General features: G+C 43.7%; 1 protein-coding gene across 4 annotated transcripts in view; it reads left to right on the plus strand.

Moving 5' to 3' along the window:
- Positions 1–26,653, plus strand: part of abcc8 (ATP-binding cassette, sub-family C (CFTR/MRP), member 8) — a 291,828-nt gene that overhangs the window by 126,002 nt on the left and 139,173 nt on the right. For all 4 annotated transcript variants that reach the window (XM_078549123.1, XM_078549126.1, XM_078549124.1 and 1 more), the window contains exon 11: positions 49–211. In XM_078549123.1, the coding sequence (XP_078405249.1) occupies positions 49–211 (163 nt within the window). The remainder of the gene's footprint in view (positions 1–48; positions 212–26,653) is intronic.

The raw sequence follows: 26,653 nt of genomic DNA on the forward strand, positions 1-26,653 counted from the left end.
AATTTGCCCTTCTTCAAGTCCAAATGTTGGTTTTCTTTCCTCTTGCAGGATTATTCAAGTGAGCGCTTGCGGAAAACTAATGAACTGCTACGAGGAATCAAATTACTTAAGCTCTATGCTTGGGAGCAAATCTTCCATAAAAGCGTGCAAGAGACTCGACACAAGGAACTAACAAGTCTCAAGTCTTTTGCCCTCTATACGTCCATATCAAGTAAGAATCAGTTTACTTTCATTTTAAAAAGTGCAAAATCAGTTTGATGTTTACTTATGTTAAGCTGTCTTGCGCTTATTGAATGTGTTGGATTTGTTTCATTTGCTTTACACTTTGTATAACCAGGAGAGGTTATGCAATCATAACAGGACTACTTTTTACAAAAGGGAAGCAAACTGCATAATAAGGTTTAATTAAAGTTTAATGTGTAATTCCATCTCCTTAGCTGAGATTAAGTGGTTGAGAAATAATTTATTCTATAGTTATTGAAAAGAGCTACATGTTAGATATGAATGATGATTTGAACATTGTTACCCAGAACAGAGTTCTAGAAGGTCATAATGAATAAACTAATCTGACAATAAGGATGTCAAAATTAATTATATATATTCTTCTTGTACATAAACGTGTCACCAATCAAGAAGCTGGAACAAGATGCCTTTCAACTTGTTTCACAGTGCCCCATCATCTGATCAATTCTGTAAGAAACTTGTGGATTCAAAGTAGTTTCTTTTTATAATATTTTTTATGCTCATCATGCTGAAAATATCTTCCCGCCTTACAAAAGATCAAACATTTTAAACAAAGTTTGTTGAATCCCACTTATTGTTTCCTGTTAATAATAGTCATAATAATTAAACCTAAGTTGTTTTCTTTTTGGCCCAGCAATGGGGAATTGCATGCAGATATATCTCTGATTGTCATGGAGCTCTGCTTCAGAGGCCGTAGATGCTGATGGGGAAGCCATTCGAGTGGGGGAGGGAGGGCACAAAGGAATGTAATGGTAGTAGGAGACAGTATAGTAAGGGGGATTGACACTGTTCTTTTGATAAGGAGGGAAAAGTTAGAATGAGAGAGTAAGCTAGCTAACAATATAAAGATGGATAGCAAGAGTTTCTATAGATATTTAAATAAAAGATCTCTGACATCTTCCAGAGTTCAAAGAGACTGCAGGGCTGGCTCCTCGGGGACAAAGGATAACCACAGCAATCTGGTTTACTCTTAACAGTCCTCTGAAATGGCTGAGCAAGCCACTCAAATATGTTGGCATGCCGGAATTCAAGAGCAATTAGGGATGAGCAACAAATGCTGGCCTTGCCAGCAATGCCCACATCTCATGAAAGAATAGAGAGGAAAAAAATTTACATAAATGATTTGGACCCAGGAATCCAAAGTACAATTGCAAAATTGGCCGACGACACCAAATTGATAGGTATACTTAATACAGAGGAAAACTGTAACAAAATACAGGAATATGTTAATAAACTTGCAGAATGGAATTGGCAAATGACCTTCAATATAACTAAATGTGAAGTGGTATATTTTATTAGGGAGCATAAGGAGGCCAACTCCCTTGGAAAATAAGTGTCCAAAAATGAAGTAGAGGAGCAGAGAAATCTAGGGTACAGATATACAAATTGCTGGAAGCAGTAATGCAGATTTATATAGCCATTAAAAATCAAATAAATCACTCGTGTTCATTCCTATAGGAATAAAATTGAAAAGCACAGAAATTATGTTAAACTTGTGTTAGACCACATTTGGGGCACTGTAAACAGTTCTGGTGTCCATATTATAAAGAGGTTATGGAGGTACTGGAGTAAGTGTACAAGCGATTTACAAGAATGATACCAGAGCTCAGAGGTTATACCTATCAGGAAAGATTGAACAAGCTGAGGCTGTTATCTCTTAAAAAAAGAGAGGACTGAGGGGTTACTTGATAGAGATCTTTAGTACTATGAAAGGCTTTTAAAGGGTGAACGTAGAAAGGATGCAGATAAAACATGACCTAGGGGCCATAAATAAAAGATAATCTCTATTAAATCCAGGAGTTCAGGAGAACTTCCTTTACTCAGAGAGTGGTTTGAATGTGGAAATCGCTACCACAAGTTGGGGCAACTAGTATTTAAGGAAATGCTTGATTAAACACATGAAGAAGAAAGGAATAGTAGGCTATGTCACTGGGCTTATATGAAGAAGGGCGGAAGGAGGCTTGTGTGGCGTATGGTCCTGTTGGGCTGAATGGCCTGTTTCTGATTTGTAAATATTATGCGATATCTTTTACACATAGAGATAAGGCTTTAATAGCTTCTCTGATATACCCAGTCCCTGTGTAGTCAGTGCCATATCTCATATCATATCTAGCCTATTGTATATGGACCTGCTGAGTGAGCCAGCAACTTACGCTTTCCTCATAACAACACATACTGGACAACCTATTCGTCCCAGTAGTTTGTTGCGATCTTCGAAAATTACTTTTCAAAAATTACTTTCTTACTGCTGTTAAAGAATTGTTTTGTTTGGAAAATTGAATTTTCAAGCAAACAAGTGATTCCAAACTTTACCAAGGCCCCAAATAAAGGTGCGAGATAACTTTCAGCCAATACTTTGATCAAACTCACAGGTGAAGAATGCAAGGTACTGCACCAAAATGAACCCAAAATATCAGTGAGCATGTATTGAACTGTCTACACTCGTAAGTACTAAAAGCTAATCGTACCAATCATCGGTTATGCTTGTGCTGCTTCTAATTTTCCACAGAGTTTGCTGCAGTGTATTCAAATGACAAATCCAGCAAGTTTTCAAGTAAGACAAAAGCAAAATACAGTGGTTGCTGAAAATCCGAAATAAAAACTGAACATGCTGCAAATATTCAGCAGGTCAGGCATCAGCTGAAGAGAGAGAAATAGAATTAATGTTTCAGGTCAATAACCTTTCATCATAACTGGGAAAAATTAGAAATATAATAGGTTGTAAGCAGGTGAAATGGAGGAGGGTGGAGAAATAACAAAACGTCTGTCCTTTTACCTCCTCTCTCCTCACCATCCAAGACCCAACACTCCTTCCAGGTAAAACAGCAATTTACGCTGTTTCAATTTAGTATACTGTATTTACTGCTCACTATGTGGTGTGCTCTACATTGGGGAGACCAAACGCAGATTGGCTGACCACTTTGCAGAGCATCATGTTTTAGTCTGCAATCATGTCCCCAAGCTTTTGGTCATCTGTCATTTTAATTCTCCAGTTTAGTCTCACGCTAACCTCTCTCTCTATCCTCTGCATCCTGCAGTGTCCCAATGAAGGTCAATGTAAGTGTGAGGAATAGCACCTCATGTTTCCATTAGCGACTTTACAGCCTTTTGGATTCAATATTGAGTTCAAAAATTTCAGGTCATAGCCTGAAATTCACCTGCTTATAACCTATTATATTTCTAACTTTTTCCAGTTCTAATGAAAGGTTATTGACCTGAAACGTTAATTCTATTTCTCTCTCCTCAGCTGCTGCCCGACCTGCTGACTATTTGCAGCATGTTCAGTTTTTATTTCGGATTTCCAGCATCCACAGTATTTTGCTTTTGTAATACTTGAAAACTTGCTGGATTTGTCATCTCCTGCCCTTGCATGGAGAGGTGCTGTGAGAAGGGGAGGTGGTACTGGGGGCATTGAGGAGTGGATCAGAATGTCACAGAGGGAACAGTCTCTTCAGAATGCTGAAAGGAGGGGAAGATATGTTTTGTGGTAGCTTCATAGTGGAGATGGTGGAAATGGTGGAGGATGATCCTTTGTATAACAAGACTGGCGGGGTGAAAGGTGAAGACAAGGGGAACTCTATTATGGTTCTGGCAGGGAAGGAAAGAGGTAAGAGCAGAAATATGAGCAATGGAATGTTCATGGTTGAGGGCCCTGTCAACCATGGTGGGGGAATCTTCAGCTGAGGAAAATGGAAGACATATCAGAAGCACTAGCATAGAAGGTTGCATCTTCAAAATAGATGAGATGGGGACAGAAAAGCTGGGAGAGTGGAATGGAGTCCTTACAGGAAACATGGTGTCAGAAAGTATAGTCAAGGTAGCTGTAGGAGTCAGTGGGCTTATAGTGAATATTCATTGATATTCCCCAGAAATGGAGACGGAGAAGTCGAGGAAGGGAGGAAAGAGTTGGAGATGGACCAGGTGAAGGTAAGAGAAGGGTGGAAATTGGAAGCAAAATCGATAAAACTTTCCTGTTCAGGCTGAGAACACTGCAGGATGCAGAGGATAAAGAGAGAGGTTAGCGTGGGAGTAAGCTGGAGAATTAAAATGACAGATGACCAAAAGCTCGGGGTCATGATTGCAGACTAAAACATGATGCTCTGCAAAGTGGTCAGCCAATCTGCGTTTGGTCTCCCCAGTGTAGACCACACTACATAGTGAGCACCGATACAGTCATCAAGATGCCAAAAAAGAGCTGAGGGGGGTCTGAGTTGGATTAGAACACGGAATGTTCCACATATCCCACAAAGAGTAAAGCAAAGGTAGGACCCATGTAGGTACCCATGGCAACACCTTCTATTTTGGAAGAAATGAGTTGAGTTAAAAGAGAAGTTGTTCAATGTGACAACAACCTCAACAAGGCAGAATGAATGTGGTGGCGGATGGAGAGCCCTGAGACCGTCCTTGTGGGGGTTGGAGGTGTTGGGAATTGGGGCGTTTGTAGTGAAGAGGTGCTGGTTAGGGCCAGCAAATTGTTTTAGAGTAAGTTTGTGATGGCGAGATCAGTGTGCAGAAAGGCAAAATCAATCTACCTGGTTATTTGGAAAATTTCCCAGGAATGCCCTGTACACAAAAAGCAGGACAAACCCAACCTGGCCAATTACCACCCCGTCAGTCTACTCTCCATCATCAGTAAAGTGGGAAGTGGGAAGGGGTCATCAATAGTGCTAACAAGCGACATTTGCTTAGCAATAACCTGCTCACTGATGCTCAGTTTGGGTTCCGCCAGGATCACTCAGCTCCTGACCTCATTACAGCCTTGGTTCAAACATGGACAAAAGAGCTGAACTCCAGAGGTGAGGTGAGAGTGACTGCCCTTGACATCAAGGCAGCAGTTGAATGAGTATTTCACCAAGGAGCCCAAGCAAAACTGGAGTCAATGGGAATCAGAGGAAAACTCTCCACTGGTTGCCTAGCACAAAGGAAAATGGTTGTGGGTGGTGGATCATCTCAGCTCTAGACATCACTGCAAGAATTCCTCAGGGTAGTGTCCCAGGCCCAACCATCTTCAGCTGCTTCATCAATGACCTGTCTTCCATCATAAGGTCAGAAATGGAGATGTTCACTGATAATTGCACAATGTTCAGCAGAATTCTCAACTCCTCAGGTATTGAAGCAGTCCATGTCCAAATGCAGCAAGATCTGGACAATTTCTAGGCTTGAGCTGACAAAGCAAGTGGCAAGTAACATTCACGCCACACAAATGTCAGGCAATGACCATCTCCAACAAGAGAGAATCTAACTATTGCCCCTTGAATGGCATTACCATCGCTGAATCCTCCACTATCAACATCCTGGGATTTACCATTGACCAGAAGCTGAACGGGACTAGCCATATAAATACTGTGGCTATAAGAACAGGTCAGAGGCTAGGAATCCTGTGGCGAGTAACTCACCTCCTGATTCCCAAAGCCTGTCCACCATCTACAAGGCACAAGTCAGGAATGTGATGGAATACTCCCCACTTGCCTGGATGAGTGCAGCTCCAACAGCACTCAAGAAGAGGGGCACCAGCCAGGACAAAGCAGCTCACTTGATTTGTACACCTTCCACAAACATTCACTCCCTCCACCACCGATGCACAGTGGCAGCTGTGTATGCCATCTACAAGATGCACTGCAGCAACTCACCAAGGCTCCTTAGACAGCACCCTCCAAACCCACAGCCACTTCCAACTAGAAGGACAAGGGCAACAGACACATAGGAACACCACCACCTGGAAGTTCCCCTCCAAGCTACACACTGCCTGACTTGGAAATATATCAATGTTGCTTCACTGTCACTGGGTCAAAATCCTGGAATTCCCTCCCTAACAGCGCTGCTAACCTACACCACATGGACTGCAGCGGTTCAAGAAGGCGGCTTACCACAACTTTCTCAAGGACAATTAAGGATGGGCAACAAATGCTGGCCCAGCCAGCGATGCCAATAACCCATGAATGAATTAAAAAAAACTCCCGATCTGCAACTTTTATTCTATTTTTCTGTCCTCATCAGTGGAACTGTGCTTCTCTGATAGTGAACACACTTGCTGTTCGTATACTAATTCAAATAATGAAAACCCTGCAGATTCCTGGGCACCTCCCTGTAAGTAAATCACAAACATAACATTTTCTCTAGCCTTAAGTGTTTAGCATATGAGGGTAGCATATTGTCAGATTGGCAATAAGCTCCTCTACCAGCTCATTCATTTGAGAATTGTATGAGTTAGATCAACATTGCTTTATTTGGAACTTTCGGCATAATTGAGTGACTAGCTAAGGCTTAAAATTTGATTCGTGGTCAGGCAGAACCTCTTTTGGCAGCCAACTCAAGTCAACATTTGCAGCAATGTGTAGGCCACAGATCTGCACTCATGTTAGCAAGAGCGATCACACCTAGACACCTCACACTCAAAGACTGAATTTCCACAAATGTTCTCCCAATCGTCTGTTGTAACTCCATCTGGACAGGAAGATTATATATCCGTAACAGAGTTAGCCCAACTTTCTACTTTGATAAGTCCGGAGGACATACAGTTCTTCAAATGGTTACTGTAAATACTGGTATAAAGGTTGAATTTTTGAGCTGAAGCTTTTAGGCCAATAGTCATGGAGTCAACTTTTACATGAGTAATATTTTTGAAGGACTGGCATATGTGCTTGATTTGGGCCAAATTGACCGGATAACCTCTAGTGATCAGGAGGCTGAGGTATTGCTAAATTAATTTCAACAATTTTTCATCCATTATAAAAGACAGCTGAAACCTGTTAAATAAACTTTTCAAATATGACCCTCTGCTCAATATTCTTAAACATATACTGATGCAAACAAAACCTAGCCTGTAATTGTATTTCTACTGCATTTTATAAAAATATTCTTCCTTTGCTATAATTTTTGAGTGATATTATAGTGAGCCTACCTTCTCCTGTTGCACTATGCAAAGTTCCAATATTCTCTCCCCTTTTCAAAAAAAAATAAATCAGCATTTCTAATCTCAGCCACTAACCCATCACTGTAATTATCTCTAACTTTTATGACTACTGGGAATTATTTTTTGCTATCGTTGCGAAGTATTTGATTGGTTTCACTCTTACCTTTCCAATTGTAGCCTGAGCGTTTAAAGCAATGGCTTCTCTCTCCCCAGTCGCACATTCCATTTGGTTCTGTAATTTTTGGGCTTTGATCCCTGAAAAACTAGGGTTGACTTTTACATGAGTACATACGGTACAAAAAGGTAGTATACATGTGTCATGGTGCTGTACTTGATGCACGTTTGTGTGACATTGCAAGATTGAATCAGTGAGTGATGCAAAAAAAAGAGAATGGTGTCACTCAGGTTGGGGAAAGTCTTAAAATTCACCTTACTTCACTTCCTTTGTGCTTTAATTTCCAATGATTTTGACAGTTGCCTTTTTGAACGTATGCGTTTCTTCTCCCTCCTGATACACGTCAGCACCTCCTCCAAGTGGAGAAGTTGCCTAGAATTTCTGCAATCATCTGTCATATCTTCAATGGAAGATGGGTGGAAGCCCTGGAGAAAGGCCATAAATCATAATTAACACTGCTTCTCTGGGGCTTCCATCAATATTCTGTCAAAATTATGGCGGAGTAATAGCACAGAAATTCTACCTCCTATAGTGTTGAAATGTCAGATGTCTCAAGGGTACATGCAATGACATCGAAGTGCTAATCCTAGCATCCCAGTGTGTGTTTATGTAAAGGAACAAATGAATATGTCGTGTGCAGCTAGGTTTTATTGGTAGAATTCATTTATGACAAGTATGGCATGATTGCCAATTGTGACTTTATGATTGAAAGTGCTTCAGTCTACAATATGGGCTCACATATTGAATAATGAAAGAATTGTGAGGTTATCTGAACACATTGCATACGGCAGCAGTCAATGTTTCATATTTTGAGAGGCAATTTTTGTATGTCATGCATATTTTTCCAATCTATTTGCAACTTGGTTTGTTTTAGCTTGGCAAATATTTTGATACCTGAAAATAGCTTGTACATCTGTCTCTATGTGCACTACACTGTGATTTTGACATTCACAATAATCATCACCTAGGCACTCTTGACTCTGAAACCCAAAGTGCGTAGGCCAAAAACATTTCAATACTTAGGGTAGGAATTTGAACTGCCTGCCTTTCTACTACTACAGAACCCACAAAGAAGTGATAGGTAGCATAAGAGAAACCTATTGTAATTCACCAAGGAAATGCACGAGTGATAAACAAAATGTTACATTATGCTGTTAAGTTTCTTTTTCTTACAATAACATATAAAATTTATTGCCTAACACCATTTCTACATCTTGCTTATTACTGTATCCTGAGGGTCAATTTGCCCTTTCATTTCTTTCATGATATTACATGACAGGACCTATTATCAGACGTGCATTGGGTGGATGTGTGGTTGAAAGATTCTTTAGTGCAAAGAGAAGGTGCAAGGTGTTAGTGCTGGAGGTGGGCCAGAGGATTTCATTTGTGATGTTTTCCTGTGCGAGTCACCACTTGCTGAATTTTTGAGCTTTTAGGACATCCATGGCACCCCAGGCAGCAATGTATGTAGTTAGGAAATGGTGCCCCATCTTAGTATTCCTCCACCTCAATGTTCTCTTTATCTGAAGATGAGTGATGAGTACCTTCATTCACCTCCACCTGCAATGATCTTTGTTGCACGATATTATGAAAGACACAGCACACCACTATCATTCAGTACCACCTCACTGTGAGTACCGATGAGCCCTTCCAGACCTACCTGGGCACCTAAAGTGCATTCTCAACATTTCATTGGCTTCCTTCATGATGCACCTGGTGGACACATGGTCTGGTTGGAACACTCCTGCTCCTCACAGGTGCTATGAGCTAGGTTTGAAAAGGACATCCTTTGCCTCCTATTTATCAGCCCTTAAGTCTGCTGGCTCGAACAAAAAGCTCTGGAATGTCCAACTGCCCCAGTGTGAAAACACCATGGTGCACACCAGCATGAACCTCTTCTTGAGGTTCTACGCCTCTGCACTGATATAGTAATATCCCTTGTCATTGATAAAAACTCATGGTTGCTATGGCAGCACTCAGATTGGCACATGTCTGCAATAGATTGCATCCCTTACCTTCAACAGAACTGAAAGCTGTTTTAACCCGTTGTTTGCTGATCCTAAACAGCAAAGTACACTGAAATAGTTGTGTATGAATCCACATTCCCACTCACTCTTGCCACAATGGTAGTGTCTCCTGTGACCTTAACTCCTCCCTTGTGCACTTCCCTCCTGTGCACCTGCTAATCTCACCACAGTATGTCATTGCTGCCCTGAATGATGATAATCTTCCTATTCTGATGTATTGTCACAAACATCCAAGGCACCTCCCATCCCCTGTGAAAGCCTCCAAAGTTTTCTCATACCTGTAAGACGACAAGCACCCTCTGGTAAGCATTCATGAGAAAGAATTGACAAATCAGTTGTAAGAATTCAGCATTTATTAAGTTCAGGTTATCTGGATTTGATGAGCCTCCATGAGATGTACCTTTTTACCGGTCGGTCTTCCAAGGCTCAGGGAACCGGTGCTGGAGACCGAGGAATGTTAAAATTCTGTGAAAAGGCTCTCATTTGCACTCAGTTATCACCTTAAATAATGTCTTCAGTTCCCACCTGCCTGAGCTCACGTGCAGATTCTGGTGAACAGATTACTCCCTGCAGCCAAACACTCTCAACAAAACCCAAAAGTCAGGTTGCGGTTGTGGTTATTTTTTTTCTCCAAATTTAACTGTGCATCCAATCCTAGCCAATGTTACCTGTAGCTCCTATTTACTGTGTGCAGTCTGAAACAGTCAACAGGCACCTACCAGTCCTGTTAAGATTACCCATGTGTGTGACCCATTAGTACCTGATTGGCATAATCCTGACTGTTGCGCAGCTGCACACTTGCATAGCTCAGAGGGAACATTATCCTCTTACCCACACGTTCCTGCCTGTTAAATTTTTCCCTCAAATTAATTTTAGCCATTAATCTTGTAAGACAAAGGAAAGTCCAGGTTGGTGAAACTAATCTAAAGCAAAATGTGATTCAATGTAGTTTCGCACTGCACCAGGGTAAATAGGAAAAACTCAAGGGGGAGAATTTTCTCCCTGGCAGGGGGGGTTGTGCAGGAGCGGGTGCGGGGGTGCGCGCAGCCAGTCATCGCCCGTGATCGGCTGGGCAGCACCATTTTACATGGGCGGGCCAATTAAGGCTCACCCAGCGTGACGTGCACCTGGAAGCGCTGAGCGCTCCCTGTGCGGGCGGGGGGGCCTGTGCTCTTACACGCATGCGCACGAAAGAGTGCAGAAATCTCCCTGAGGCACAGAGCTGCCTCAGGGAGATTAGTTTAAGTTTAAAAAATTATAATGAAGGGAAAAAAAAATTTTCAGGACATGTCCCCTCATGAGAAACTGTCACATGAGCTGGGACAGCTCTATGAATTTTATTAAAAACTTTTTCAAACCTTTAAAACCCTTCATGAAACTTCATCCCACCCTTGGATGAGGTTCCATGAAAAATGTGAAGGCCGCCTGGGCTCTTCGCCTACTCGCCAACCTTAAGGTTGGACGGGGAGCTCAGTTTATTGTTTTAATTGATAGTTAACTGGCCTTAATAGGCCTTTGACAGTTCAGCGGGCGCGCAGCCGACTCGGGTGCGCACCCGCCAAACTGAAAATCTGAATGAGGCACGGTAACATCGGGACGCACGCCCGAATTCACCGCACATCATTTGACGCCTCGGCGAGCAGGGGATTCTGCCCAAGATTCTGCCCAAGCTTTTGAAACCCAGTCTGATACAGCACAATCTTTGATACAGTTTGCACTGCTTCCAGCTGCTTCACTGATCTCTAAACCATATAAAACATCCTATAAAATACCACATGAATTCCCCTACTGCAACATGTATTTTTATGTGGCTCTCAAAGACAACATCAATTGATGTAGTGAACCTTAGACCACAGCACAAAACTGCTGAGAGTTAAGTGCTAATTGCTATTAAATTACCAATCTCACAGGAGCCCACAGTATGTGTTATGTGGGTAATGGTTTATGGAGATGCTCCTCTCAGCTTGGAGCTAAGACACACTATTGGGATAGAATAGCCTGATTCCATATCTAACTGTGCTGTATATGTGAGTGTTTGATGCTCACATTGTGTGCAAAAATAGAAAAAAATATTCTATTCTTCAGCTCTATTAGCTGTCCCATCACTTGGTTCCCATTAAAATTTAAAATATCAATTTACACATGACTATTTTGCATGATTCTCATTAAGGAAGTATGAGATGAAGATATATACTTTCCAGCTCAATTGTTTTCTTGTTGATATGGTCAAGTGGTCAGTGTCTGTTTACTTAACATTTCAAGTATATTGGCAGCACCAAAGAAGGGCAATACTAACAGGCAGAAATATGCTTGGTAGTAAACAGAATGGTTTGCAGTATTCAATATTAACATATAAAGATAGGCAGATCCAGCTTCATGACCAATGATACCCATGTCTAAAAATAATAAGGTCTAAGACAAATCAAATGACTAAAGACAAATCAAATGACTAAAGGTAAATATTACTTTTGTCAAAGTGTTGCAACAAAAATATGAGGCCAATGAGATTGAACATGACTCGATCACAAGACTGCCTCTAGGAATACCAGTAGATACTGAATTAGTCTCATGCAATCACAGAATGCTATTTATATAAAAATATTGTATAGATATCACTAGAGCCAATCACTGCAAACTCGTGAAAGGACCAAGTATGAGCAGGCTCTGAAGAAGAGTCATATGGACTCAAAATGTTAACTTCATTTTTCTCTCCACAGATGCTGTTAGATCTGCTGAGTTTTTCCAGAATTTTCTGTTTTTGTTTCAGATTTAACGCATCCACAGTATTTTGCTTTTATATAAGAATAAGAGGGCATAGATTTAAAGTAATTGGTAAAAGAAGCAAAAGCGACAGCGGAAAAACTTTTTCACGCAGCAAGTGGTTAAGGTCTGGAATGCACTGCCTGAACATACGAACACTGCACGAACATGTAAATTAGGAGCAGAAGTAGGCCATTCAGCCCATCGTGCCTGTTCCGCCAATTAATAAGATCATGGCTGATCTGTTTGTGTGTCGAATTCCACATCCCTACCTACCTCCGATAACCTTTGATTCCCTTGCCCAATAAGAATCTATCTACTTCTGCCTTAAAATATTCAATGACCCTGCGTCCACCACCTTCGGATGCAGAGACTTCCAAAGTCGCACAACCCTCTGAGAGAAAAAAATTCTCTCATCTCTGTCGCAAAAGGGCAACCCCTAATTTTAAAACAGTGCCCCCTAGTTCTGGACTTACCCACAAGAGGAAACATCCTTTCTATGTCCACCTTGACAGTACCCTTCAGGATCTTATATACTTCAATCAAGTCACTCCTCACTCTTCTAAACTCCAGTGGAAACAAGCCCAGTCTGTCTAACATTCCTCATAAGACAACCCAATCAAATCTAGTAAACCTCCTTTGAACTGCCTCCAACGCATTTACATCCTTCCTTAAATAAGGAGACCAAAACTGCACACAATATTCGAGATGTGGCCTCACCAATGCCCTGTATAACTGAAGCATAATATCCTTACTTTTATGTTCAATCCCTCTCATAATAAAGGATAGTATTCCATTAACCTTTTTAATTACTTGCTGTACAGCATACTGACTGTTTGCGACTTATGCACTGGAACACCTAGATCCCTCTGCACCTTGAAATTCTGCAGCTGTTCTCCGTTTAAGTAATACTCTGTTTTTTTATCCTTCCTGCCAAAATGAACAACTTCATATTTTCCTACATTACGCTCCATCTGCCAGATTTTTTGCCCACTAACTCAACCTATCTATCTCCGTCTGCAACCTCCTTATGTCCTCCTCACAGCATACTTTCCTATCTACAATAAAAGCAAAATACTGCAGATGCTGGAAATCTGAAGCAAAAACTAAAATTGCTGGAAAAACTCAGCAGGTCTGACAGCATCTGTGGAGAGAAGGACAGAGTTAACGTTTCGAGTCCATATGACTCTTCTTACTTCCCTACCTATCTTTGTGTCTTCTGCAAATTTAGCTACCATGCCTTTACTCCCCTCATCTAAATCATAAATTCTGATATAAATTGTAAAAAGTTGAGGCCCTGGCACAGACCCCTGCAAGACTCCACTCGTCACATCCTGTCGATCAGAAAAAGACCCATTTATACATACTCTCTGTTTGCTGCCAGCCAGCCAATCTTCTATCTTTTCTACAACATGAACTTTTATTTTCCACAATACCCTTTGATGTGGCACCTAATCAAATGCCTTCTGGAAATCCAAGTACAGTATGACTACAGGCTCCCCTATATCCACAACGAATGTTACTCCTTCAAAGAACTCTAATAAATTGGTTAAACTCAATTTCCCGTTCATAAAACCGTGCTGACTCTTCCCTTGAGTTTCTCTAAGTACCCAGCTATATCTTCCTTAATGATTGATCCTAAAAACTTCCCCACGATAGGCGTCAAGCTAACTGGCCTATAGTTTCCTGTTTTCTGCCTCTCTCCTTTCTTGAATAGAGGAATTACATTTGCTATTTTCCAGTCTAATGGGACCTTTTCAGAATCTAGCGAATTTTGTAAAATTAACACCAACGTATCTTCTACCACATTAGCCACCTCTTTGAAGACCGTAGCATGAATTCAATCGGAGACTTGTCAGCCCGCAGCTCCATCAGTTTGCTCAGTATCACTTCCCTAGTGACTGTAATTTCACCTTCTAGCGCCACCTATTACCGGAATGTTTTTTTACCTTCTATAGTGAAGACAGAAGCAAAATATTTGTTTATTTCATCCGCCATTTCCTTATTATATTCTATTAATTCCCCACTGTCACTCTCTAGAGGACCACCATTCACTTTACCTATTCTTATCCTGTTTAAATACCTGAGACAGAATTTTGCCGTCGGCGAGCTGGGGGCGGGGCCCGATTGCCGACGCATAAAATGATGCGGGATGACATCGGGTGGAACCCCTGGCCACTTGAGGCCATTGACAGGATCAATTAACCAATTAAAGGACCTGCCCATCCAACTTTAAGGTTGGCGGGCAGGCCAGGAGCCCCGGCAAATAGAAAAAACATGAAACTTCATCCACCGGCAGGATGAGGCTTCATGTAGGGTTTTAAAAATTGTAATGAAGTTGTTCTTGTCACATGAGGGGACATGTAAGGGAATTTTTTTTTCCTATTTTTGATATTTTTAAAAGTCCAGGTGATCTCCCTGAGGCTGCACTTAGCCTCAGGGAGATGTGTGCTCTTTCATGCGCATGCACAAAAGAGCGCACTCTCGATTTTAGGGATTCCCCCCCGCCCGCACAGGGAGCGCATAGCGCTTCCTGGCAGACGTCATGCTGAGCGGGCCTTAATTGGCCCGCCCATGTAAAATGGCGGTGTGGCCCGCTTCGCTGGCGGCGATCGTCTGCACGCCCGCTGGAGATTGGGTCAGGCCCGCCCGCCTGACAGGCAGAAAATTCTGCCCCTGTAGAAACTCTTGCTGTCCATTTTTACCTTTCCAGCTAGCTTCCTCTCATGCTTTAATTTCTCTCTCCTGATAACCTTTTAGTCATTCTCTGCCATTCTTTATATTCTGGCCAATCATCTGGCCTGCGTAATGCTTTCCTTAACTTCTTTAGTTAACTATGGATGATGGGTTCTGTCCTTAGAACTTTCCTTTATAGTCGGAATATACTTATTCTGAGTATCCTAAAATATTCCCTTAAATGTCTGCCACTGCTTCTCTATTGATCTATCCCCTAGCCTAGTATCCCAGTTCACTTCAGCTAGTTCAGCTTTTATGCCCACATAATTGCCCTTATTTAAGTTTAAGATACTAGTCTTAGACCCCCGCTTTTCTCTTTCAAACTGAATGTAAAATTCAACAATATTGTGATCGCTGCTACCTAGTTGGGGGGCTCTGGGGTGATTAATTAACCCTGTTACATTACACAATATCAAATCTAATATAACCTGCTCTCTGGTTGGTTCCAGAACATGCTGCACTAAAACACTATCTCAAAAGCATTCTATGGACTCCTCATCCAGGCTACTACTGCCAATCTGATTTTTCCAGTTTATGGACAGAATTTTTCATTTGGCGGGAGCGGCAAGTGCGGTTGCGGAGCCAATCGCTGCCCACGATCAGCTCCACGCTTCCATTATACGCAGGCGGGCCAATTAAGGCCCGCCCAGCGTAGTACACGACTGGTAGCGCTCAGCGCTACCTGTGCGGGCGGGGGAAGGAGGGAGAGTCGGGACCAGCGCTCTTTCACACATGTGCGCAAAAGAGCACTTCAATCTCTATGAGGCATGGAACTGCCTCAGAGAGATTGAATCGATATTAAAATTATTAAATGAAAGGTTTATAAATTTATTTAAACATGTTCCCTCATGTTACTCTGTCACACGAGTTGCAACATGTTTTTTATATTTATGAAAAATTTTTATTTACTTAATAAAAGCTCTAGGAAACCTCATCCCGCTCGTGGATGAGGTTTCCTAAAAAACGTGAAGGCCATAAGACCATAAGACATAGGAGCAAAAATTAGGCCATTCGGCCCATCGAGTCTGCTCCGCCATTCAATCATGGCTGATAAGTTTCTCAACCTCATTCTCCCGCCTTCTCCCCGTAACCTTTGATCCCCTTACCAATCAAGAACCTATCTATCTCGGTCTTAAATACACTCAATGACCTGGCCTCCACAGCCTTCTGTGGCAATGAATTCCATAGATTCACCACTCTTTGGCTGAAGAAATTTCTCCTCATCTCTGTTCTAAAAGGTCTTCCCTTTACTCGGAGGCTGTGCCCTCGGGTCCTAGTCTCTCCTACTAATGGAAACATCTTCCCCACGTCCACTCTATCCAGGCCTTTCAGTATTCTGTAAGTTTCAATCAGATCCCCCCTCATCCTTCTAAACTCCATTGAGTATAGACCCAGAGTCCTCAAATGTTCCTCATATGTTAAGCCTTTCATTCCTGGGATCATTCTCGTGAACCTCCTCTGGACCCTCTCTGGGGCCAGCATATCCTTCCTGAGATACGGGGCCCAAAATTACTCTCAATATACTAAATGTGGTCTGACCAGAGCCTTATAAAGCCTCAGCTGCACATCCCTGCTTTTATATTCTAGTCCTCTCGAAATAAATGCCAACATTGCATTTGTCTTCCTAACTACCATGTCAACCTGCAAGTTAACCTTAAGAGAATCCTGGACTAGGACTCCCAAGTCCCTTTGCACTCCAGATTTCTGAATTCTTTCCCCATTTAGAAAATAGTCTATGCCTCTATTCTTCCTACCAAAGTGCATGACCTCACACTTCCCCACGTTGTATTCCATCTGCCACTTCTTTGCCCATTCTCCTAACCTGTCCAAATCCTTCTGCAGCCTCCCCGCCTCCTCAATATTACCTGTCCCTCCACCTATCTTTGTATCATCTGCAAACTTAGCCAGGATGCCCTCAGTTCCTTCATCTAGATCATTAATGTATAAAGTGAAAAGTTGTGGTCCCAACACTGACCCCTGCGGAACTCCACTAGTCACCGGCCGCCATCCTGAGAAGGACCCCCTTATCCCCACTCTCTGCCTCCTGCCAGACAGCCAATCTTCTATCCATGCTAGTACCTTGCCTCTAACACCAAGGCTCTTATCTTACTGAGCAGCCTCCTGTGTGGCACCTTGTCAAAGGTCTTCTGGAAGTCCAAGTAGATAACATCCATTGGCTCTCCTTTGTCTAACCTACTCGTTACCTCCTCAAAGAATTCTAACAGATTTGTCAGGCATGACCTCCCCTTGATGAAACCATGCTAACTTTGCCCGATTTTACCATGCATATCCAAGTATTCTGAAATCTCGTCCTTAATAATGGACTCTAAAATCTTACCAACAACCGAGGTCAGGCTAATCGGCCTGTAATTTCCCGTCTTTTGCCTCACTCCCTTCTTAAACAGGGGGATTACATTAGCGATTTTCCAGTCCTCTGGGACCCTCCCTGACTCCAGTGATTCCTGAAAGATCACCACTAACGCCTCCACTATCTCTTCAGCTATCTCCTTCAGAACTCTGGGCTGTAATCCATCTGGTCCAGGTGATTTATCCACCTTCAGACCTTTCAGTTTTCCTAGCACCTTCTCCTTGGTAATGGCCACCATACTCACCTCTGCCCCCCAACTCTCTTGAACTTTGGGGATGTCACTCGTGTCTTCCACTGTGAAGACTGACGCAAAGTGCCTATTCAGTTCCTCCGCCATTTCTTTGTTCCCCACTACTACTTCTCCAGCGTCTTCCTAGGGATGAATTTTTGCTGTGTCTCCCAAATTACTCCCAGAAACTCCTGCCATTGCTGTTCCACTGTCTTTCCTGCTAGGCTCATCTCCCAGTCAATTCTGGCCAGCTCCTCCCTCATGCCTCTGTAGTTGCCTTTATTCAACTGTAATACCGTTACATCTGATTCCAGCTTTTTCCTCTCAAATTGCAGGGTAAATTCTATCATATTATGGTCACTTCCTCCTAAGGGTTCCTTCACCTTAAGCTCCCTTATCAAATCTGCCTCATTACACATCACTAAATCTAGAATTGCCTGTTCCCTAGTGGACTCCACCACAAGCTGCTCCAAAAAGCCATCTCGTAGACATTCCACAAATTCCTTTTCCTGGGATCCACTACCAACCTGATTTTCCCAGTCTACCTGCACATTGAAATCCCCCATGATCACTGTAACCTTGTCTTTCTTACACACCTTTTCTATCTCCTGGTGTATCTTGTGCCCCACATCCTGACTACTGTTCGGAGGCCTGTACATAACTCCCATTATGGTTTTTTTACCTTTGCGGTTCCTCAACTCTACCCACACAGGTTCTACATCATCTGACCCTACATCATTTCTTGCTATCGATTTAATTTCGTTTTTTTACTAACAAAGCAATCCCACCCCCTCTGCCAATCTGCCTATCTTTTCAATAGGATGTATATCCTTGGATATTTAGCTCCCAATCCTGATCCCCTTGCAGCCATGTCTCCGTAATGCCCACCACATCATACCTGCCAATTTCAATCTGTGCCACAAGCTCATTTACCTTATTTCGTATACTGCATGCATTCAGATACAACACCTTCAGTCCTGTATTTCCCGTTCCCTTTCTCATTGTCATCCCTTTATCTGATGTGCTTGAAGTTAGATTCCTAGCCCTTTTCAAACACTCTGTCCTATTTTGTGTTCTGGAGACTTTAATAGCCTCTCCTGGGCTCTCCTTTCTTTTCAGTTTTTTCATAATTTTCCATGAAGTTGAATCCACCCCCCCACACGTTAACCTGCTGCTTTGTTTCCCATTAGTCATACTTCTTGGAGTTTTACCCTTCCCCCCACCCCACCCACTTTCTAGTTTAAAGTCCTGTTGACCACCCTATTTACCCTTTTCGCTAGAACATTGGTCCCAGATCGGTTCAGGTGGAGACCGTCCCAACGATACAGATCCCTCCTGTTCCAATACTGATGCCAGTGCCCCACGAAATGGAACCCTTCTTTCCCGCACCACTCCTTTAGCCATGTGTTTACTTCCCTTATTCTCGCGTCCCTATGCCAATTTGCACGTGGCTCGGGTAGTAATCCGGAGATTATAACCCTTGAGGACCTATTCTTTAATTTAGTTCCTAGTTCCTGATAATCCCCAAACAAGTCCTCTTTCCTAGTCTTATCTATGTTATTTGGCCCAACTTGGACCACAACAACTGGATCCTCCTCCTCCCTCTCCAATATCCTTTCAAGCCGGTCAGAGATGTCCCTCACCCTGGCAACATACCATGCGGGACTCTTGATCCTGTTTACAAAGGATGCTATCAATTCCCCTAATTATAGAATCCCCTACAACTACCACTTGTCTTTTTGCTCCCCCCTCTTGAATGGCCTCCTGTGCCACGGTGCCGTGGTCAGCTGGCTCATCCTCCCTACAGCCCTCTTCCTCATCCACACAGGGAGCAAGTACCTCGTACCTGTTGGACAAGGTCAAGAGCTGAGGCTCCTCTGTTCCTGAACACAGGATCCCTCTACTTGCCTCACTTGCAGTCACACCCTGCTGACCCTGACCACTGACCGGACTTGAGGTACTTAATCTACCGGGTGTGACCGCCTCCTGATACAAAGCGTCCAGGTAACTCTCCCCCTCCCAGATGTGCCGTAGCGTCTGGAGCTTGGACTGCAGCTCATCAATTCTGAGCTGGAGTTCCTCCAGCAACCAACACTTGCTGCAGATGTGGCCACTTGGTCTTTTCGCCTGCCCGCCAACCTTAAGGTTGGACGGGCAGCATTAACAAGCACAATAATTACTATGTTAATGGCCTTAATAGGCCATTTACATTTTGGCGGGCGCGCAGTCAACTCCGGCGTACGCCCACCGAACGAAATATCGCGGGACTGCACGATGACATTGGGACGCATACCCAACGTCATCGTGCGTCGTTTTACGCATCGGCATGTCAGGCCCGCTCCCACTGAAAAATTCTACCCTATATGTAGATGAAAATCAGCCATGATTATTGCTCTCCCTTTGTTACAAGCACCCAATATTTCTTCTTGTACACTTTGTCCTACATTGTGGTTACTGTTAGAGGGCCTGTAGACAACTCCCACTAGTGACTTCTTTCCTCTACTATTCCTCATCTCCACCCAAGCCAATTCTGATCTCCTGAACCAAGGTCATCTCTAACAATTGCACCAATGCCATCCCTGATCAACAGTGCTACCCCTGTCATCCTGCAGCCATGTCTCTATAATGACTATCAGGTCATATTTATTTACTTAAATGTACGCCATCAATTTATTTACTTTGTTATGAATGCTACATGCATTCAGATACAGAGCCTTTAGTTTTGTCTTTTTTGTTATCTTTGTAACATCTAGGCTTGACTATTACTGTATTCTTAGGTTTTATCTCTCTGTCCCTTCCTGCTATTCTATGACCCTCATTTCCCTTATTACTATTATGGTATCCTACCTTGAATCTACCCCTTGATTTGTCACATCCCAAGCTTGATACCTCACCTCCATAGTTTATTCTAAAGCTCTCTCAACTTCCCTAGCAATGTGATTCGTGAGAACACACATCCCAGCATTGTTCAGGTGTAGACCGTCCCAACAGTACAGCCCCCACTTTCCCCAATACTGGTGCCAGTGCCCCACAATCTAGAGCCCACTTCTCCCACACCAGTCTTTGAGCCACGCATTTGTCCCTCTAATCTTTTTTGCTCTATGCCAATTTGCATGTGGCTCAGGTAATAATCCAGAGATTAATACCTTTCAGGTTCTGCTTAATTTGGTTCCTAGCTTCTCATAATAACTGTGCAGAAACTCCATCCTTGTCCTGCCAATGTTATTGGTACCTACATGGATCACAACGACTGAATCATCCCCCTCCCACTGCAAGTTCCTCTCCAGCCCCGAGCAGATGTCCCGAACCTGGCACCGAGCAGGCAACACAACGCTCTGGACTCTTGTTCTTTGTTGCAGAGAACAGTGTCAATCGCCCTCACTATACTGTCCCCTACTACCACTACATTCCTGTTGTCTCCCACTTGAATGGCTTCCTGTACCATGGTGCCATGGCCAGCTTGCTCATCCACCTTGTAGACCTTACTTTCGTCCGCACAGGTTGTGAGTACCTCAAACCTGTTTGACAATTGCAATTTGACATGTGCAGGATTATAGGGTGAAAGCAGGAGAATGGTACCAAATGAAATGCACATTTGAAGAGCCAGTGCAGACATGATGGACTGAGTGGTCTCCTTCTGCCCTGTAACATTTCTGTAATTCTATTAAAGGTATTAATTGCCAAGCACTCTGATGGATAAGCTTGAAATATGAGTTTCTGCATAAAATGGCACAGTTACATTATAATTTTTCATTGGGTAGAATTTGCACAACTGATTTCTCGGCAACCCTGTTTGATTCCTAGTGTGCCCCAATAAATATTGAATGAAGTCTTTCATCCCAATTTTAACCCTGCTTGCCTGGCAGAATTGATGTGGGAAAGGGGCTAAAATAGTGAGTGGGCACTTCCTGTTACGTTTGTGATTTTAACTCCTGAGTTTTCTGGACCTTTGAGGTCATCCGTTGCAGACAGCAAGGCGCCTTATTAATATAGAAATGTCAAGGTCCAGTGATATAATTCAGAACCCAGTGTGATTTTAACTGCAGATTGCTTGCTGAAGGCCAGGAGAGACCCTGGCAAATGCTTTCTTAATTGAAAGTTTTCGTTGAGTGTCTGGAGGAACAGGAGTGGACCTCCTAAGTCTTGAGTTCCCCCACATCCCCATTCACACTTACCATTGGAACCCCCCCACCCCACTCAATAATTTACTTTAGTGTTAGGGACCATTCCCTAAGTGCCCAGAGAGTTCTACCATGCAAAATCCTGTTCATGGTCTGTGCTTCACCCACACAGCTTTCAGGAAGGGTTAATGCAGAAATGTATAAAGGAGGTTCGAAGGTTCTGTTTGCCTGGGCCTTAACTGAAGCCATTGTTGGCACTTCCCTCCTGCCACAGTGCCTGCACAACACAATCCTGCCCAATGTTAACATTGATGCTGTTGTAGTGTCCAGGTCAAGTTTCCGAACAAAATCTGATTTCTTACCCAAACTTAAATCTCTTGATTCAATATTGAATCAGGAATCGATCTAATTAGCTTTTGAATACTTTAACTGAGTTAACACTCACCGCACTAGGTGGCAGTATGTTCCATAAATTGATTATTAAGCATGAATACGTTGCCCTTGTGGGTTAACTTGCAGTTTCTTTGATTTTTATTGATCTCCTTTAGTTCCTCGAGTTTGGTTTTGCACATTAAGAAGCTCTCCATTCACTCCATTGGTTCATAATGGTTCAAGTCCAATCTAACCAGTAGGGAGAAATCTGGCTGGATAACACTGGCAAAGCCATCATACATCCATTCACATTACCTTGCACTGGGACTCAAGGAGTCTATTATATTTTATATTTTTAGTAACCTCATTTCAGCAGCCTTTGTTAGTTTTAATTTTATTTGAGCACCTTTAACAATGACGTACAGGATAACAGAGAACTAGAAAGGAATCAAAATTATTAATTCAATTGAAACCATTGATAATGTTTCTTAATGTATGGTTGTCAAAATGCCCCAGCATCTAAGTTCTCCTGAAACTTTACTGCAACCCAGATGTTATGGAACAAGAAATGTAATTGATAAGTTCTTTATGGTCTGTATTTTCTTTAGTGAAACCACATACTTTGGGGTTTTGTAGCAGTGGTAAACAAAGTAAAATAGATGGAAGGCATATTATCAGAGCCCAGTCCCAAAGAGTGTTCTTCTGGTAAACCCAACACTCAGTAAGGCTGAAATAAGAACAGAAAATGCAGGCCAAGCAGTGTCTGTGGAAGGAGAAACAAAATTAATCACTGCACTTTCCCGCAGGCATCAGTACCCTGATGTCGGACCCATATGGGGGTCCCAAGCCCGTCCATGTTGTCAGTGCACCATCCCATTAAGGACAACAGGCAGGGTCCTGATGCTGCAGGCCCAATCAGAGGGCCCAGTGCAATGTAAGGCCCCATCAGGAGTGGTGGGCACTACCAAGGCAGCAGGTGAGCAGAAGGGTGACACAACATGGAGGCGCCCTTGGCTACCTGCATTGAAGTCATAAATTAAAGGCACAAAGCTGGTAAACCATCTTATTGGGTGAGGGGGCGAGGAACTGTCCACAGACCTAGTCACTGATTGGACAGCAATCTTTCAACTCTGCAGCTACATCATCCAGGCATAGAGTCTCCAACTCTGTTGGCTCCCTTGCTTATAGCTGTGAGGCTGCCTTGATTGAGGTGATGACCTCCACACACAACGGGGAGGCCGCTCCGATGTCAGTAAAATATAGGCGCCAGCACAAAATGGCTCGAAAGTGGGGCCTTAATTTGACTAATTGGCTGCCTGCTTCCATGTAGCAGTCAGGAGAGCCAATTCTCAGCTCACCCTAGGAATGTGCCCTGGAGGTTGGAAAGTGTTGGGAAGCCATCCCAATGCTGCCAACCCATATTTTCTATGAGCCCCCACCTCCAATCCCATTGCCACTGGGTCAGGAATTCCAGCCCAATGTTCCAGGTTGATGAAGATTTATCAGAACTGGAAAAATGTAGAGATGTAACAGAGTTTAAGCAACAAAGCAAGAAGGGGAGATAAGAACCAAACGGAATGTCTATGATTGGGTCGAAGACAGGAGTGATTAAAGGACAAAAGAGATGATGGAGCAAGGCCAAAGTGAATGGTAATTGGATGAATAAAGAAACAAAAGATAAGTCTAGAAGAGATGTAAATGGGAAAAGCAGAATCAGTACCAACAGCCTAGTGTCCAAAACAAAGGGGACAGAGTTTATGATCTGAAGTTGCTGGCTCATTGTTGTGTTTGAAAGGCTGTAAAGTGTCTAATTCAAAAGATGAAATGCTGCTCTTTGAACTTACATTGAGTTTCATTGGAATGGTGTTGGAGGCCAAGAACTGAGAGGTCAGAGTTGGGAGTGGGGCAGAGGATTAAAATGATAGATGGCCAGTAGCTCAGGGTGATTCTTGCAGACTGAATGGAGGTGTTTCACAAAGCTGTCACTCAATCTGCATTTGGTTTCTGCATTGTAGAAAAGGCCAGATTGTGAGCAATGAATACAATATACTAAATTGGAGGAGTAAAAGTAAATTACTGTTTCGCCTGGAAGGAGAGCTTGGGGCCCTGGAAAGTGGGAAGGGACGAGGTAAAAGGGTACGTGTTGCATTTCCTGTGCTTGAATGTGAAGGGGGAGAGGGGAGATAGTTGGGAGTGATTTAGGAGTAGACCAGAGTGTCATGGAGAGAATGATTCCTTGAGATGCTGAAATGGGCAGGGAGAAGAGATGAAGATGTGTTCAATACTGGCATCTCGCTGGAGGTGACAAGGTGAAGGATGATCCATTGAATGTGGAGGCTGGTGGGTGGAAGGTGAAGACAAAGGGAAACCTATTGTGCTTCTGAGAGGAAGGAAAAAGAGTGAGAGCAGAAGTGGAGGAAATGGGATGGACGAGGACCTTGTTAATCATGCTGGAGGGGAATCCTTAACTGAGAAGAATGGAAGACATAGTGAAGCATTGATATGGAAGATGGCATCATTAGAACAGATGAGATGGAGAAACTGGGAGAATGGAATAGAGTCCTTACAGGAAGTATGATTGGAGGAAGTGTAGTCAAGGTAGTTATCAGAGTCAGCAGGCTTACTATGGGTATTGATCAATGGCCTGTCATTCAAACTGGAAATAGAGAAGTTGGAAAACACAATGATCTGTTGCAGTAATACTTCATGAAAAAGACAATTAATTTAACATTTTCTTTAGCTATTATTTCATGACGTTTACTATGAAAACCCATATCCTAAACAGTTGGCAGTAAAAGTAAAAACCTGCACCGTATCCTTCATGCAAGAGAAGATGGGAGTGTACACTCTGCCCTCATTAGAAACAAAAACCTCTTGGTTCAGCATAAGCAATGTGTTGTTCTTTAAAAAATCTGCCATCTTGCAGATGAGTCACTGTTTGGGTAAATTTTCCATGCCCGCTGGTGTGTCGGGCATGCTTGGCAGCAGACAATATGGTAAAAAGGCCAGAAATCGGTTTCACGATGTTGTGATCGTCCGTTCAGCCCATCAATGGTGGGCCGCGTTTCCCACCGTTGGACGTCGGGAACCTCATGGTAATACATCTGCATATCATTATAAGGCCAGCTCGCTGGAATCATATCCCCCCCAGTGGATCGTCTGCCCACGTTGGTGTGATTGCACACTGGTGCAGAACACGTCTTGACAAGTGTGACATGCAAAAGTCAGGAATTACCACCAGGGCCTTGCTCACATCGCGCACATCCGTTGGAAAGTTACTGTTGAGAATCTGCTCACAACGGATGATGGTCAAGGGAGTGGAGAGGAAGGTCTAACTGTGTTTGGGAGAGGAAGATGTACCGGGGGTGGGAGAGGAAGGCCTAGGATCGACTGGGAGAGGAAGGGGTGTCACAGAGGGGTGAAGTTGGGAGGAGGGGGGAAACAAAGGTGTCAGGATGTGGTGAGGTTGGGGAAGGGAGAAAATTTGTCAGGGGGAGGTTTGGAGGGGGAAGGAGTATGAGGGGAGGACAGGGTAACTTGGGACGGCAACTGGGGGGGTAGGTGTAAGGGGGGTGGAAGATGTAAGGGAAGGAGTTCGGAGGGTGGAAGGAGTTTGTTGGGGGAAGGAGTGTGGAGAGGGGAGTGAGTCCAGGGGGAAGAAGGAGTGCAGAGAGGGGAAGGGGTCCAGGGGGAGGAAGGCACATAGAGAGGGGAGGAAGTCCCGGGGGTGGAATGTGCGTGGAGAGGGGAGGGAGTCTGAGGAAGAAGGAGTGCATAGAGGGGAGGGAGTAAGGATGGAGGAAGGAGTATGGAGAGGGGAGGGAATAAGAGTGAAGGAAGAACTAAAGGTGGAGGAAGGAGTCAGGAAGGGGGAAGGAGTTAGGCTGGAGGAAGAAGGGTATCTGAAGGAGGCAGGAAGGGGGAAGGAGTGAGGTTGGAGGAAGAAGGCTGGAGGTAAGAGTCAGGGAGGGGAAAGTACTAAGGGTGGTGGAAGAAGTAAGGGCACCTGTAGGGGTCAGGAAGGGGAAAGGACTAAGCGGGGGTGGTGGGGAGTCCAAGGTGGGGGAGGACTAAGGGGGCAGGAGTCCAGGTGGGGAAGGAGTTCCAAGGGGGGAAGGGTCCAGAGGGGGGAAGGGCTGTGGAGGGGTTAAACGTCCAGGTGAACGTGCAAAGGTGGCCTCTGATGAGTCCATGACTACCTCCTGGGGAGCTAACTGAGGGTGGGCGTGGTACGAGGAAATGGTGAGAATGACAGAGGGCAGAGTGAGGTGGTAGGGTGAGGGTTCAACAGTAACGGTAGAAGGGACGGCGAGGGTGGTTGGTGGAGGCGGACACGGACCCTTGGGGTGGGAAGGAGGAGGTCGGGGAGGTGAATGTGGATGGGGGTGGGATTTTCAGGTAGGTAGGGGACGTAGACATTCATGTGAACATCCCTGAAAGCAAAGGGTTGTGGCTGGTAGGTCACGGAGGGGAGGTAGAAGTTGATGCTGAGTGGGGGGCAACTGTGTTGGAGGAGAGGAAATGAGTGACTGGGGGAGGGGAAAGGATGGTGGGGTGAATGAAGAACTGAATCAGCACCATGTTGTTTAAATTGAAAGTGAAACGAGAGTCGTAGTGGACAAGATCAGGTGCTGCATGGAAGTGTGATCAGTTGGTGGGCGGAGATGCAGGTCAGCTCAGTTAGACAACTGAAAGTTAGCCTCAGCAGG

Source organism: Cetorhinus maximus, chromosome 9 (assembly GCF_964194155.1).
Source record: "Cetorhinus maximus chromosome 9, sCetMax3.hap1.1, whole genome shotgun sequence".
Classification (NCBI taxonomy): Eukaryota; Metazoa; Chordata; class Chondrichthyes; order Lamniformes; family Cetorhinidae; genus Cetorhinus; species Cetorhinus maximus.